This window comes from Temnothorax longispinosus, chromosome 1 (genome assembly GCF_030848805.1).
Source record: "Temnothorax longispinosus isolate EJ_2023e chromosome 1, Tlon_JGU_v1, whole genome shotgun sequence".
Classification (NCBI taxonomy): Eukaryota; Metazoa; Arthropoda; class Insecta; order Hymenoptera; family Formicidae; genus Temnothorax; species Temnothorax longispinosus.
The window spans coordinates 19,991,959-20,006,747 of record NC_092358.1 but is presented as its reverse complement, the minus strand read 5'-3'; the positions used below and the strand labels follow the sequence as shown (position 1 = coordinate 20,006,747).

At 30.9% G+C, this 14,789-nt stretch overlaps 1 protein-coding gene across 1 annotated transcript; it reads left to right on the top strand.

The window, feature by feature from the left end:
* Positions 1-5,019: 5,019 nt before the first annotated feature.
* Positions 5,020-14,519, top strand: LOC139813050 (nose resistant to fluoxetine protein 6-like). The gene is made up of 13 exons (XM_071778311.1): positions 5,020-5,278; positions 7,660-7,904; positions 7,992-8,185; positions 8,318-8,418; positions 8,683-8,910; positions 8,999-9,209; positions 9,405-9,570; positions 9,654-9,733; positions 9,810-9,905; positions 9,972-10,101; positions 13,155-13,329; positions 13,787-13,929; positions 14,015-14,519. The coding sequence occupies exons 1-13, from the start codon at positions 5,059-5,061 to the stop codon at positions 14,150-14,152; spliced, it is 2,127 nt and encodes a 708-aa protein (XP_071634412.1). The 5' UTR covers positions 5,020-5,058; the 3' UTR covers positions 14,153-14,519.
* Positions 14,520-14,789: the final 270 nt, after the last annotated feature.

Here is a 14,789-nt window from a genome sequence, read left to right as displayed (position 1 = left end):
AAATACATAATTCCGATCATGAAAAATAATAGGATACATTTTATTAATTATTTTTTAATAGAAAAATGGAAATATTTATTAATTAAAAACACGATGGCGAAAAATAATTACAAGAAAAGCGCACGCACTTGTATGCCCTATATGCTCACACGAAATGCACTGTTTTTCGTCAGCTCCGTTCTTTGTCATCTCTGAGCACATGCAGTATCTACATATTATCCAAGTCCTCGTCGGAATCCGACCACTGTTGCTTCCTTGACTTTGATTTTTGCTCTTTGATTTTTGAAGCTTCTATATGATATCGTATGGCCACGTCATCCAAGTGTGCTATTTTATCATTATTCTTCTTCAGCCAGTCGTACAACGTAGTTGTCGGGATTCCAAATTGTTTTGCGGCTACTTTTGTCTTAATTTTATTTTTTTACCGCAAGAACTGCCTTCCTGAGTTGCTCCTTGTTGACGGGAGTCGTTTTGTGATGGTACGTGCGTACCATTTTCTTGCAATTGAGAAATACAATGACGCATTTGCAACGAAAAATAGAGTAAAATTACCGGGATAAAGTTGTACGAGTCCGCCCCGGTGGCTTGGTGACAACTTCACCTCGGACATAGATTTTAAGTTTGATCGCTCATAAAATATTAGAAATCAACAAAAATAAAAAAAAACTTTACTGGATTCGTGTTCAGGATGCATTACTCTTCAGAATAACTTATCTCGAGATTTGAAGAGAAAATAATATTTAAAATATTAATAATTTTCGACGCGCAAAAATATTCACTTTTGACCTCCAAAAACACGTTTGCCTTAATAAAAATTACAACATAACACATAATCTCACTAAACTCCGTAGGTTACATAGGCACCATAAGTAGCGTTTACTATATTAATGGCGAGTTCACATAACATACAGGTTTTGAGATAACTGTAGTGACGATTCCGCCCCGGTCTCTTTTATTTATTCATTATAATAATTGCAATAATTAAATCTTTATTAGTTTACTATTCTTGTCAATAATTGGGTCAACTTTTCCAGTTTCAAAAATCTTTGTTAAGATTTCTGCTGGTTTTACTATTCGTGCCAAATACCGGGCATATGAAAGATAATAAATAATCGCAGAAACATGTGAGCAACAACCAAAATAGTCCTAAGTCCATTCGCACAGTTACACGTACGTGTATTGCAAAATTCCATTATCCCCAATAGAATTAGGTTTATCTTGGATATAGCATTTGTATATGTTTTTATTAATATGACGGGATCTAACTTCAAACTTCAGTAATTCAGGATTCTCTCGAAGATTTTGTTTACAAAATCTTACCAGTTTTCATAAATAATATATGTTGTTTAGCAGAAATAATGGACGACGAAGGAGATAATGTTATTTCCAGGACCCCTCAATTTTTGATAGGTGTGTTTGATAAATCTTTCACTGAGAAAAAGAATGCCGCAAATTACAATGCGCTACGATGCATAGTTTTCGAGATATTGATTTCTAAATGTAATAATAGCAATAATATTGTTGTACGGTATTACATGGGTTTGCAATTTATCACGCGTGGAAAGTTCACGCATATACTTTGGCAAGGCACATTATGTGTCTAGTTTAACAGTAGTGGAGACCCCCCGCAGAGGGGCGGAACCTACTGTATCCACGCATATAACTTTCCACGCGAAACGAGGTGCCACATGGGTTCGTAGCGTGCTTTACGAGCTCGTTTAAGTAGAGGTGGTATTAAACAATATAAGTTAGTTGATCATTTGTGTGAATATTTGTGGCGATATACAATAAAAAGAATTGGAGAAGACCCATTTTATGCGCTACGATGCATAGTTTTCGAGATATCGATTTTTAAATGTAATAATAGCAATGTCGTTGTAGTACAGTTGTTTGGTGGAACTTAGCGTTACCTGGAATGTGCCGCGTGGAGGCGTCCACCGTGCATTCCAACACATAGGACAAGGAAAAGACAAATACAGGACAGAACTAAGATTAAGACAGACATATAAGACGTGGACATTTAATTTTTGCCACTTGTGGTAAATTGCCAACCCATGTAATACCGTACAACAATATTGTTATATTATTATTACATTTAAAAATCGATATCTCGAAAACTATGCATCGTAGCGCATTGTGGTTTGCGGCATTCTTTTTAAGATCTATCAAATACAAATACACCTATCAAATTGAGGGGCCCCGGAAATAACATTCTTCTCACGACAAATGTCTAGTACAATATAAATCTTAGTTATTTAAGAGAGAATCCTGAATTACTGAAGTTTGGAGATTCCGGCATATTAATAAAAAAATATACAAGTGCTATATCCAATATAAACCTAATATTGTTGGGTATAGTAGAATTTTGCAAAAACGTGTGAATGTGCGAATGAATTATTGGTTGTTGTTCACGTGCTTCTGCGATTATTTATTATCTTTCACATGCCGGTATTAGGCACGAATAGTAAGATCAGCAGAAATCTTAACAAAGATTTTTTAAAATGGAAGAATTGACTGAATTATTAATGAGAATAATAATAAAGATTAAATTAATTATTACAACAAATAAATATATGTAATTGTATATAAATCTTATAGTTTTTAAAATTAAGATAAAATTGTAATTTATAAATAAATTATCATTTACTTATAAGCCTTTGAGAATTCTTTTACTTACATAATTAAACAGGCTAATTGGTTTGTAAATCACCAGCTTAAAAACTGATTAGATGACATCTTTATCGTTGATAACGTGAATATTGAAGCAAATTAAACCAATACTATTGTAGTTAAATGAAGCAAATATTTATTGATTTTACTTTATTATTACGGAACGATGAAAAAAATAAGCTCCAATTTTTAAAATATTGCCATGTTTTTAAAAATCTGAAAAAATTGGAAAAATAGTTTTTTATATAATAATATATACATTTTTTCAATGGTTTTACAACTCTTAAGAGGAAAGTGCAAAAAAAATTCTTGAATGTTTTGATCAATTCTGCAATTCAAGTTTTGATATGGAAAATTCCAAGGAATAACGCATTTGATAATATTTTGAATGATTTATATTTATAATATGACACAAACCTTATCTTGATATCTATATATAATAGCGGCTGAGAAAAAGAATTAAATGTGTAAAATACGTTTTTTATAACATTCCGGCAAAGGGGCGAGAAAGGGATATAGAGTTCTCCATAGATAATGTTATTAATTATATCTTTGAATTGCCTCCAGTCTAAATTAATTCTGTTTGGAGGCCACTAGACCTTCTTTTATCCTGCTATAGGGTAGACCGGGGCACGTTGTCACACATTTGGTTCAATATTTTTTGTATTTTTTACATTCAATATTTAAGAGTACTTTGATATGCCAAAATTTCGAGTGAACCCTCAGCTTTAATTGGACAGTATCGAATTTTGTGTGATTGTTACTCTACAGTTGTTACATAACAATAAATAACGACAGGTCGCTTGTGACAACGTGCCTCGTGACCGGGGCACGTTGTCACATCAAATGTAATTGCATGCAAAATGTTATCCAAACTGTATTCAACGTAAATATCAATATATTATAGTGTGCTGCAATGTAAAAAAGTAAAATCCTTCACAGAAACATTTATTTTATTTCAAAAAAGTACAAAAAGCACGAAGTTTTCGTCTTAATCTAAATACAAGAATTTCACTCGAATGCGCAACTTATTGATACACATTTAAACATAAAATAAAACATAAAATATGAAACATAAAATATTTTTACTCGTTATCGTCATCCAAAGATTCGCAATAGATTTCCATCAAATTCGTGATAACGTGCCTCGAGGACATTTTTTTACTTCAAACAGCCTCATGGCCGACACGTTTGAGATATTCATAAGGTTAGGTATTGCACGCGGTAGGTAAAAGTACATACTTTAAGATAATATAAAGGTCTATTCTAAAAAAACATAAGCTTCATGTCCAGTACGTTGAATAATAGACAATAAAATTTTACTTACGGTCGCAAAAAACTTTCAAGTTGATTTTACGTCAACACGGCTGGAGCAATCTCAACACTGTAAACACGCCAAAGATGGGCATACACTAACACGTTTTGGGAATGACGGGTGCTGTGTGTGCCCTCTGGTTATTAGTTTTTTAAATAAAGCCGATGTGACAACGTGCTCCGTGTGACAACGTGCCCCGGTCTACCCTACCCTTAAGACCTTTGTGCAAATATTGATAAATATTTGCACGATTTATTATTTCTAAATAGTATTTCAGCAAAACAGCAGCGTTGTGAGGAATCAGCTTAGCGGAATATTTGCAAAATTAAATTTGAAAAAATATTGCAAAATAATTGAGAAATATATTTGAGTTCTATTCTGTGTTTGCGATAGATAGCGTTTTTTTTCGTAAGTAAAGTATGATGAACGATGGTATATATATATATATATATATATATATATATATATATATATATATATATATATATATATATACATATATATATATATATATATATATATATATACAGTTATATTCTGTATTTGCTGAGATATTATGGGAATTATTGCGCATGCACATTAGAAAAAGTGTCATATAAGACATCTTTTAGACAACTTTTTCGTCCAGTTAAAAAGAGGATTTTTTGCGTAGTCGGAAACATTTTTTATATATCTTTTTATTTTGTCTAAAAGATAATAAAAAAGTATGTCTTTCCGTCAACTAAAAGATGGTTTCAAAGATCCTTTAGCTTTTTGATTTAGTCGAAAAGACAACTATGAAAAGACATGTTTTAATTTTTTTGTCATCTTTTAGTTTTATGTGCTGTCTGGGATCTCTTTTAACCTAATATCAAAATTTTTTTATTGTTTCAGTTTCAGTGCTTTTTTTAGTTTTACCGGAAAAATTTCCCTTTTACAAGAGAAAAAAGGTATGTATTTACGAAGCAAGAAACTTCGCTACATGGATCAAATAACTTTGTACTTTTAAATCTCAAAATTGATTTTATAATTGGTACAGATATTTACAACAGTAACAAAGAAATAAAAGTGACTACTCCCGCTGAACAACCATTATGTTGCAACGGCAACTTGCGTTTATTTTCTGTATCTATACGAACTTAGCTGCGTTATTTTGTGTCTCTGCACATTCAGAATTTAATGATGCTCGTATTCAGACACTACCTGCTTATGAAATTGCTTCAAAAGCCGATCTTCTTAACTTAACAACATGCCGAAAAGAGTTACAGAATTTTCGAGACGCTGTCAATCAACGGATACTGTGGAGCTTGAAAGGTACATAAAATTTTGAATTATAAATTGAACTAAATCGATATTAACTCCATTTGCTCTAATCTAAAATCTAGAAAGCTAATAAAAAACAATTACTAATCATTAGCTGGGGGAGACGGCTAGTCTATAGTGGGTACGAGAGTGGGTAGATTCGTAATCCGGAGCAGGTTGCAATAGTTGGGTTCGAATCCCGCTAGACCACTGAGAATTTTCTCAAGAATTTTCTCAAGAAAAACGCTGCTCCCCCCCCCCATCTAGCGGAGAGAAGGTATCCCTAGATGGAAACTGGGCTCCGTCTTTCGGAAGAGACGTTAAACCGTTGGTCCAAAGGGTTAAAGTGAGAGGAGAAGGGTAGCATTGTGAAGGTTTGGGTAACGTTCCTAAGAAAAAACGACTTGCAAACCCTGCGGGGATAAGCAATAAAGATAGTTTTTTTTTTTACTAATCTTTAGCTTATATTGCATTTACTTGTTTAATTATACCATTCTACTTAAATAAAATTTTTTAACTAATATCTTTTAATCTTATACTTAAATTAATAGTAGTATTTATGAGAATATTAGTATAATTCTCTCACAAAAAGAAATCGCATTTGTTTTTATCGTATTGTACTTTTATTATTTCTAATTTACGAAGTTACTTAAATCGAATATCTTCTATATATATGCCATGTATATATATGAATATATATATAGCATATATATAAATTTTAAAGCTTGAAATCTCTACTTTGGAAAGGTTACTATTTTTTGTTTTTGTGAGTTTGGTAATTTTTACATATAGAAAACTACAAACTGGACAAAATAGAAAATTTTCCTCTCACTTTGTGGGCCTGATACGTGCTCAAATTGTGAAAATTTTCGACTTTCTAACGTGAAAACTCGAAGTTTTCCTTGCAAAATCTTTTTTTAAAAATGTTTCTACGATTTTTTGTTACTGATTTATCGCGGATTGAATAAGAAATAAGCATTTTGACTTTGATTGCTCATAACTCCCTTAAAAATCATCGTATCGCAATTCAAAAAAACAAATTTTTAAAGCTAAAACTTTGCTCTATTGAACGGATTGCCAAATTTTTTTAAATAACATGTAGACATAATCCAAATCTATAAAAATAATGTAAAAATTGTATGTATATGTGTGTGTGTGTGTGTGTGTGTGTGTGTGTGTGTGTGTGTGTGTGTGTGTACGGATTTTTTGTACACGCATCTACTTCTACAATTTTTTAGACACCGGGTTGAAGTTTTGCACACAAATAGAGTATCATAGAAAATATGTTCTCTTCTAATTTTCTTAAAATCCATCAAACGGTATGGATTTTAGGGGGGTTTTTATTTTTTAGAAAAATGTGTTTTACGCTGTAACTTTCTCAATATTTGAGATATCGGTCCATTTTTAATTCTATTATATTCTTCAGTTTTTTCTACTCCTACTTCATATACAATTTTTTAAGATTTAGTTAATCAGTTTTTGAGTTACAGACATTTTAAATTTCGGAGAATCCGTACATACACAGAAGCCTTATAAAGTTTGGTCTAATTAACCAAATTTTAAAGAATTAAATATGAAATAGGAATATTAAGTTGAAAAGTCTGAAGAATATAATAGAATTAAAAATAGACCAATATCAAATATTGAGAAAATCCAGACAATTAAGCCAATTAAGGAAATTTATTATTTTCTAATTTTATTAATAAAAGCAATTTTTATATATTTAAAAAATTATTTTAAAGTAAAAATAAAAATCTATTGTAATAGTATAACAAATATTAGTCGCAATAAAGATTATTACAATAAAAAAAGTGTACAAGAAACTTGTACATTGCTTCCTCATAGTTTTTAAGTGTGCAAGTAGAAACTTGCACATTGTTTCCTTATAATTTTTAAGTAGACAAAATATAAGTTTGAACATTACTTTCACACAATTTTCAAGTATGCAAATTATAAATTTGCATGTTGCTTAATCAACATTTTATCTCGCTCACAAAGCTTCCTCTATGAGGAAGCCAAATTAATAAATATCTACTAATAATTATACATAAAAAAGGCTTCCTCATAAGAGGAAGCTTTATGAGCAAAATAAAATGTTGATTAAGCAACGTGCAAATTTATAATTTGCATACTTAAAAATTGTGAGAAAGTAATATTCAAATTTATAATTTGTACACTTAAAAATTATAAGGAAGCAATGTGCAAGTTTCTACTTGCACACTTAAAAACTCTGAGGAAGCAAAGTGCATAAGTTTCTACTTGCACACTTTTTATTTAGTATTTCCAACTAATTTTACATAATTAATGAAAATAATGTGATTAATTAATAACAAGTAAAAATTGGTTATTTATTGTTTTTGCATAAATAGTAACGTGGTAATTTTTATTTTTAGTATTAGATTCCAGTGGCGGCTTTGAATCAGGTTTTCTTTACGGAAACAGTTATTGGCTGGGCAGTCACAGTCAGTGTCTTGATACGATGAATACGATTCCTCTACAGATCTCACAGCGGAAAATATTAAATAACACACTATATCGCGATCCGCGAAAGGAATTTCCGCCTTTCCAAATAAATTATTTTGTAGCTCATTTTAGACACAACAATACTATTCAATATCATGTAAATATTTTTGGCGAGGTAAATTTATAAAATCTTTATAAAGAGGATGCTTTGAAATGTTTGATATTTAAATATGTATTATATTTAAAGAAAGTTTTATCTTAGGATGTGATTACGATCGGACTCTGTTTACCAGCATCGTGCACTACAAATAATATTAGTTTCATTTTGGAGAAAATATTTCATAATAGAGTTGTCGTAATCGGTGATCTCTATTCCGCGGGCATCCAGCTAATCCAGGTTAAAGATCTAAATGATGATAATAAAAGGCTACCTAATAATGTGTTACATTTTATCTGGTACGTTTCAAGAAGTGTAAATAACAATAATAATATATGTATAATAGAAAAGTTTAATAATATTATAAATAATTTTTATCTTAATTCTCCAAAGGAATGTGAAGAATTAATAAAGAAATATTCTATTTACAGTATAGGCTTCGGGTTTTCTTTTCTCATGACAACAATTGGAACGTTATACGATATATTTGTGTATCAAAAACGTGTAAAGAAAAATAAGGCGAATAAAACTCGTAAGTGTCATATACAAAACATATCAAAATAATTTCCATTTCAACAGACTACTAACTATTTTCATATGTTATAGTTTTCTACGGCTCAAGTTTACATATTTAGTGTTAAAATTAATAAAAACTTGCAGTTCGCTATTACTTTAAATACATCATCTTGTGTACATATATAGCTTATTTGTATAAATTTCTCTTGAATAATATAAATGTTATTTAATTAAAGCATTATTTTGATTTTTGTGTTACTACTAAAAACGTCAAATTTAGGGGTGGAAAACATGTCCGAGGAAATAGGAATAAAAGCAAATTTGTCTTCACATTGGAAAAGTCAAGTTGGAGAAATATTAATATGTTTCTCCGTTTACACAAATACGAGAAAAATATTTGACACGAAATTAGATGCTGACACAATACCCGTCATTCATGGTTTAAAATTTCTAAGCATATGTTTGATAATCATGTTTCACAGTGCATATTATGCATTGGATTTTTTCGGTAATGTAGAATTCTACAACATATCTGTAGAATGGATATTTTTTGAATATTGTTTTTATTTTTAACAAAAATTGCTTTGTGTTCACAGATAATAAAGTATGGTTATGGAGATTCAGTGAGAGTTATGGTGCTTATATATTTGACATTGGACTCATAGCAGTTGATATATTTTTTTTTTCAAGCGGATGTTTGATAACTTATACGTATTTGCGAGATAAAACAGACAAAGTACTAATTAAGCCGATTAATGAAGAAAAACTAGTTGAATTCCTTATCTATGTAATAAAGAGATTTATTCGGTATGTTTTTTAAATTGTTATTGTGACTTTTTTGAAGAACAACGCAAACAACAAAATAAACATAAAATTATTGTAGTAATAAACAAAATAAAAAAATATAGTACAAAGAAATTTAATTTAAAATTGATTTCAATACGAGCTAAATAATAACTCTCCTTTTTTACACACGTTTTTAATAAAAGTTTTCTTTTTAAGACTGACGCCGACTTATATGATGGTGTTAGGAATATCGCAATTAAGCTCGGCTTGGTTTGATAAGACATCACAATTTTACGTGTATGAAAGGTCGCACGAAACTTGTGCGAAATACTGGTGGAGAAATCTTCTGTACATAAATAATCTATTTAGTCTAGATGCAATGGTACGAACACGCTTGATTCAGATCAATATAAAATTATACTTGAAAACGCATAAAACTTTTCTAAAATTTTCATTTTATTACAGTGCATGAGTTGGAGTTGGTATCTAGCTAATGATATGCAATTTTATATAATTGCTGTGGCACTGCTGATTTTGTTGACTATGTATGTTAACCAACTATTATAGTTAATATATTCTTTGAGTATACTTACATAAATATTAAATAATTGCAAATTTCAGATACTTCTATGCCGCTGTTACGATACTGAGTGCACTTTTAATAGGCTCAATTATTCTTAACGGTTATGTTTCATACATTTACGAATATGTCCCGACGTAAGTTACTAAAAAGTTTGCTTATTGAGAAATTAAGTTAAAGAAATTCTCTTCTCATTGTTATAGATTTGATGAACAGCAAAGACTTTTAGATGTCTTATATATCCCACCATGGATGAGAATAAGTCCATATATTATTGGAATAATTACAGGTTACATTTTGAGGAAATTGAAGAATAATTTGTTCTTCAAAAATGTAAAGTATAATTTTTGTTTGGTATTTATTTAGAATACGAGCCTGAGTTTTTATATAACATATATTAAAGAGGTTGGTTGCTCAAATCAATACGATAAGAATTATAATTGGAATTTATGGAGGATATTTGTCTATGGGAATCTGTTGTCCATGCCAAAGTTGCAGAAGACAATTTTGTCTGCATAGTTGTCAAATAATTAATTATTGAAGTTATATTCTTGTCTCTCTCTTATACACAGGTGACGTAGCAAAAATGTTACCTATAAATCTGTAATGTAACTTTTCGAAAGCATATTAAAAATGATAAAAATTTAATAAAAATAGGTGCAAATAATTCTTTACATATTTAGACTTGAAGACTGAAATAATTTATCTACATATATAGTTACCAAGAAATTGTAAAAGCAAAACAGGACCACATTTATTATTGCCATATTTCAACATGAATAATAACGTATTTGGGTTTCAATTGTACAAACAACTCTTTTTAAACTTTAAGAAACAGCAATTAAATGCATTCCACATATTTATTTGCTAAAATTCGTTTATTTCACGCGACGAAAATCTAATCTATAATATGCTTTCCCCTTGCCGCGCCGCCTGCCCCGCAGCGGGACGTCAACCAACCTCCTTAAAAACAAATAAGCATTAAAATACTTACGAAATATATAAACTTATTGTATATTATATGTTGCAGGAATTTTGTGTAATTTGTTTTTTGCAAAATTCCTAGAGAATTCACAAAAAACCGGGATATTGTGAAATGAATAAAAATTATATAGACAATCTTACCCAGGTAGCACATATTAAGAAGCGTCTTCCATTGGAAAAAACTCACTGGCACTTAGTGTCTCAGTTTTTGAGTTTCTCAGAAACATGCTCACTAATTCTACCAATGAAATACGCTTCAAGCACTCAGTGCTGCCAGTGCCAGTGAGTTTTTCCCAATAGAAAACGCTATTAGTTTCATATACCTACGTTTTTTGAACGTATACATAGTTTCATAACCGTAAAGAACCATTAAGAAACGTTTGAACAAAAATGTTTTTAAAACCGCACGATTTAAGAAACGTATTTTTTACGTTTCTACAATTAACAAAAATATTTGTTAAATTTTTTCTTTCAAAATTATAATTTGCGTTATCTATTATATATAATAGCTAAATAGCCTTTTTTGAAACTTTTAAAGGAGGAGGGTCCTTAAGGCCTGTTTTCGGCACCCCTTCAAAATTGGGCCAAAATGGCTGGAATCACTTCCTTATACCCTTGGAAGTAATATTTAGTCAATTCCAGCCTAAACGGAAGTATTTAGAATGTATACTTCAAGTATACATGGTGCATCAGCGCGTCCGTATCAAGCATTTTTTTGGAAAACTAAGCGTTTTTGAGAAAAATGTTTCAGATAAAAGTTGTATGGTTTCAAGGGGAACATAAGATGGTGTCATTGGTTTGACCTTGGATAGTCATTTGAAGGTCACGTGAATGTTGATTTCAATATTTTATATAGAACCCCCTATTTTTACATATCTTTAATTGTAGCTTATTTCGAGAGCTTTCCAAAACACTCATAACTAAGTCATTTTTTATTAAGTACTTTGCGAGTTATGAGGCTTCTTACAGATAGATTTGTAGAAACGTTACTTAAGGAGATCCGAGATTGAAATCGTATTATTCATTCTTGTTGATTCTCCACACGTGAACAGTTAAATTGTAAACGTAATCTTCCTTTAAGAAGCTACGTAGAGTGGGGTGTTGGATTTACGTGAGTCCCCTTGCCTGTCACTTTTTGGGGTGCTAGATTAAAAAAGTGAGTCCCCTTGCCTCTCACCTTTTGGGGTGCTTGATTAAGGTGAGTCCCCTTGCCTCTCACCTTTTGGGGTGCTTGGTTAAGGTGAGTCTGATGAAATGACTATCCAAGGTCAAACCAATGACACCATCTTATGTCCTCCTTGAAACCATACAATTTTTATCTGAAACATTTTTCTCAATAACGCTTAGTTTTCCAAAAAATGCTTGATACGGGCGCGCTGATGCACCATGTATACTTGAAGTATACACTCTAAATACTTCCGTTTAGGCTGGAATTGACTAAATATTACTTCCAAGGGTATAAGGAAGTGATTCCAGCCATTTTGGCCCAATTTTGAAGGGGTGCCGAAAACAGGCCTTAGGGACCCTCCTCCTTTATATTGTACTAATTATTGGACAAAATAAATCATTTTATCCATACACGTATCTATTTATTTTACTTAAATTAATGTTGTCCTACCGGTCTTAATGTATTTGTCATCGGACAAATCTGAGCTTATACTAGAAGATTTCAGTGACTTTGCAAAATTCTGGGTTTTGCCCCTTTCCCTCATAAAAAACTAATCTAACTCCAAGCCTATTTCTAAAAACTTAAAATTGAAATTTGGATGAAATAAGCTTGGAGTTAGATCATAGTTTTTTATGCGGGGTGAAACTTCTCCTTCGCCTACATGTATATACTATCTAATACACACATATCAGCAAATTACTTATTAACACTGACACAAACTATTATATTGTTTAAACTTTTTTGTTCATAACTTTTTAATAAACAATGAGCTAAAACCTTCTGAGGGTTACTCAGCAGGATGACCTCTATAATATATGTGAAGGAGAAGGTCATATTGAGAGGAAGTTCATATAAGGGTAAATATTTACCAGTAGAATATATAATTCAATTTAACAAACGATTACACAATACATCTAGACACGGTTAAAGACTTTGTAAAGATCCTAAAATGAATTAGTAAGATTGTGTAAAAACATCTCAATTCACAATTTCGCTGACAGAGCCCAGGATTTTGCAAATCACTGATCTCTCCTAGTAAAATTGTATAATTTTTATTTGTTCCGCATAGCGTTCCACAATATCCGGTTTTTTGTCGATTTCCTACAAATTTTGCAAAAAAAAAAAACGAATTACACGATATCCCTGCGATATATATAAATTAACTAATTGCATATAAGTTAATTATATATAATATCACATAAATAAAAATGTGTTAATTTGACATACATTTCAGAAAATGATAATTTTTTGTTGGTGCTTTGCTATTATTTGCAAAATATTCGTAATAACTGTCCTTTACAATCGACACATATCCATTCTAGCTACTTCTATTTATGTAGCACTGCATAGAATACTTTGGACTATAGGCACTGCATGGATTGTAATAGCGTGTTCTACTAAACACGGAGGTTGGTTTATTTTATACATTTTATATACATACATTGTACATTAATATACAGGGTAATTCGAAACAACCCTATTGTCCCGTTAATGTTAGATTCCTGACTCAATTTTGAGACGATTTTTCTTACAGTAAAATTTTCGCCGAAGCTTAGTTACCGAGTTATAAAAGGAAATAGTTACCTTATTACGGGCTGGGTACAGGCAATCAGCTGTCGCGCCGCCCCTGCCTACCTCCTGTACTCGGCCCATAATAAGGTAACTATTTCCTTTTATAATTTGAAAACTAAGCTTTGGTGAAAATTTTGTTACAGGAAAAATCGTCCATTTGCGGGACAATAGGGTTGTTTCAAATCACCCTATATAAATACATCTTATAAAAAATCGGCATATTCTTAATATATTTTAAATATTACTGTAGTTTAAAAACATCATTTTCATCATTGTATGCTTGATTTGTTATAGGTATCATTAATCAGTTACTCTCATTCAAAGGCTGGATGCCTCTTAGCAGGCTCACATATTGCGTTTATCTTTTAAATCCGGTCATCATACGATCGACTCGTTTATACAGTGAAACATCAATTCATTTTGAATTTCTGCCTTTTGTAAGTACACAAATATTTGAAGTTCTAGCATTAATAAAGAATACACGTTATAAAATGTATTATTTTTTTCAACTTTTGTTTCCAGGTTGTTATGATTTTAGGATACATTATGATCATTTACGTTTGCTCTTATGCCTTGTGTTTGATGATAGAGATGCCCTCTATCTTGTTAATGAAAATGTTTATCAAGTACTGCAATAGTATGCATAGAAAGGAATTGTAATTTTGCATACGAACAAAATACTGCATACATGTAATGTCATAAAAAATACGTGCCAAAAGTTCCAGGTTGAATAATACTCGTCTAGAAAATTTGAGATAAAATAAAATCGATTGTTAAATTGTGGTTTGTAATATCGCACTGATTTATGAAAATTTATATTTGATTTTGATGAAGCTTTTAAACAAATTAAATACTGTTTGCATTGATATAAACTGTAATAAAGAAATAATGGTATAGCAAAGATGGATCGGTTTATAGGCCAGTCATATTAGACTAATTAGGGGGTTAACCTTCCAATTAATCTTCCCAAGTTGCAACCACCATGAATCGCTTTAATTTGAGGTGCTACAAGTGGGATTTATTTTGCTTCGCAAAATTAACGGTGAATAAAAAGTTATTAACAATATTATTAAAAAACGCAATTTTTTTATTTTTTCGTGATATATCCTCTCAAATATCTCGAAAACTAAGCAAGATAGGGTAACAAACTATACGTACCTTAAGGGGTCATGCCTAGTTGGAAGTGCATGATTTTCGGGAATTTTTATAAGAAAGTCAATTTATTTTTTCTTACAACAAAAAGTTGACATCAAAAGTACATATATTGAACAACATTCAAAATTTTTTTCGTTGAAAA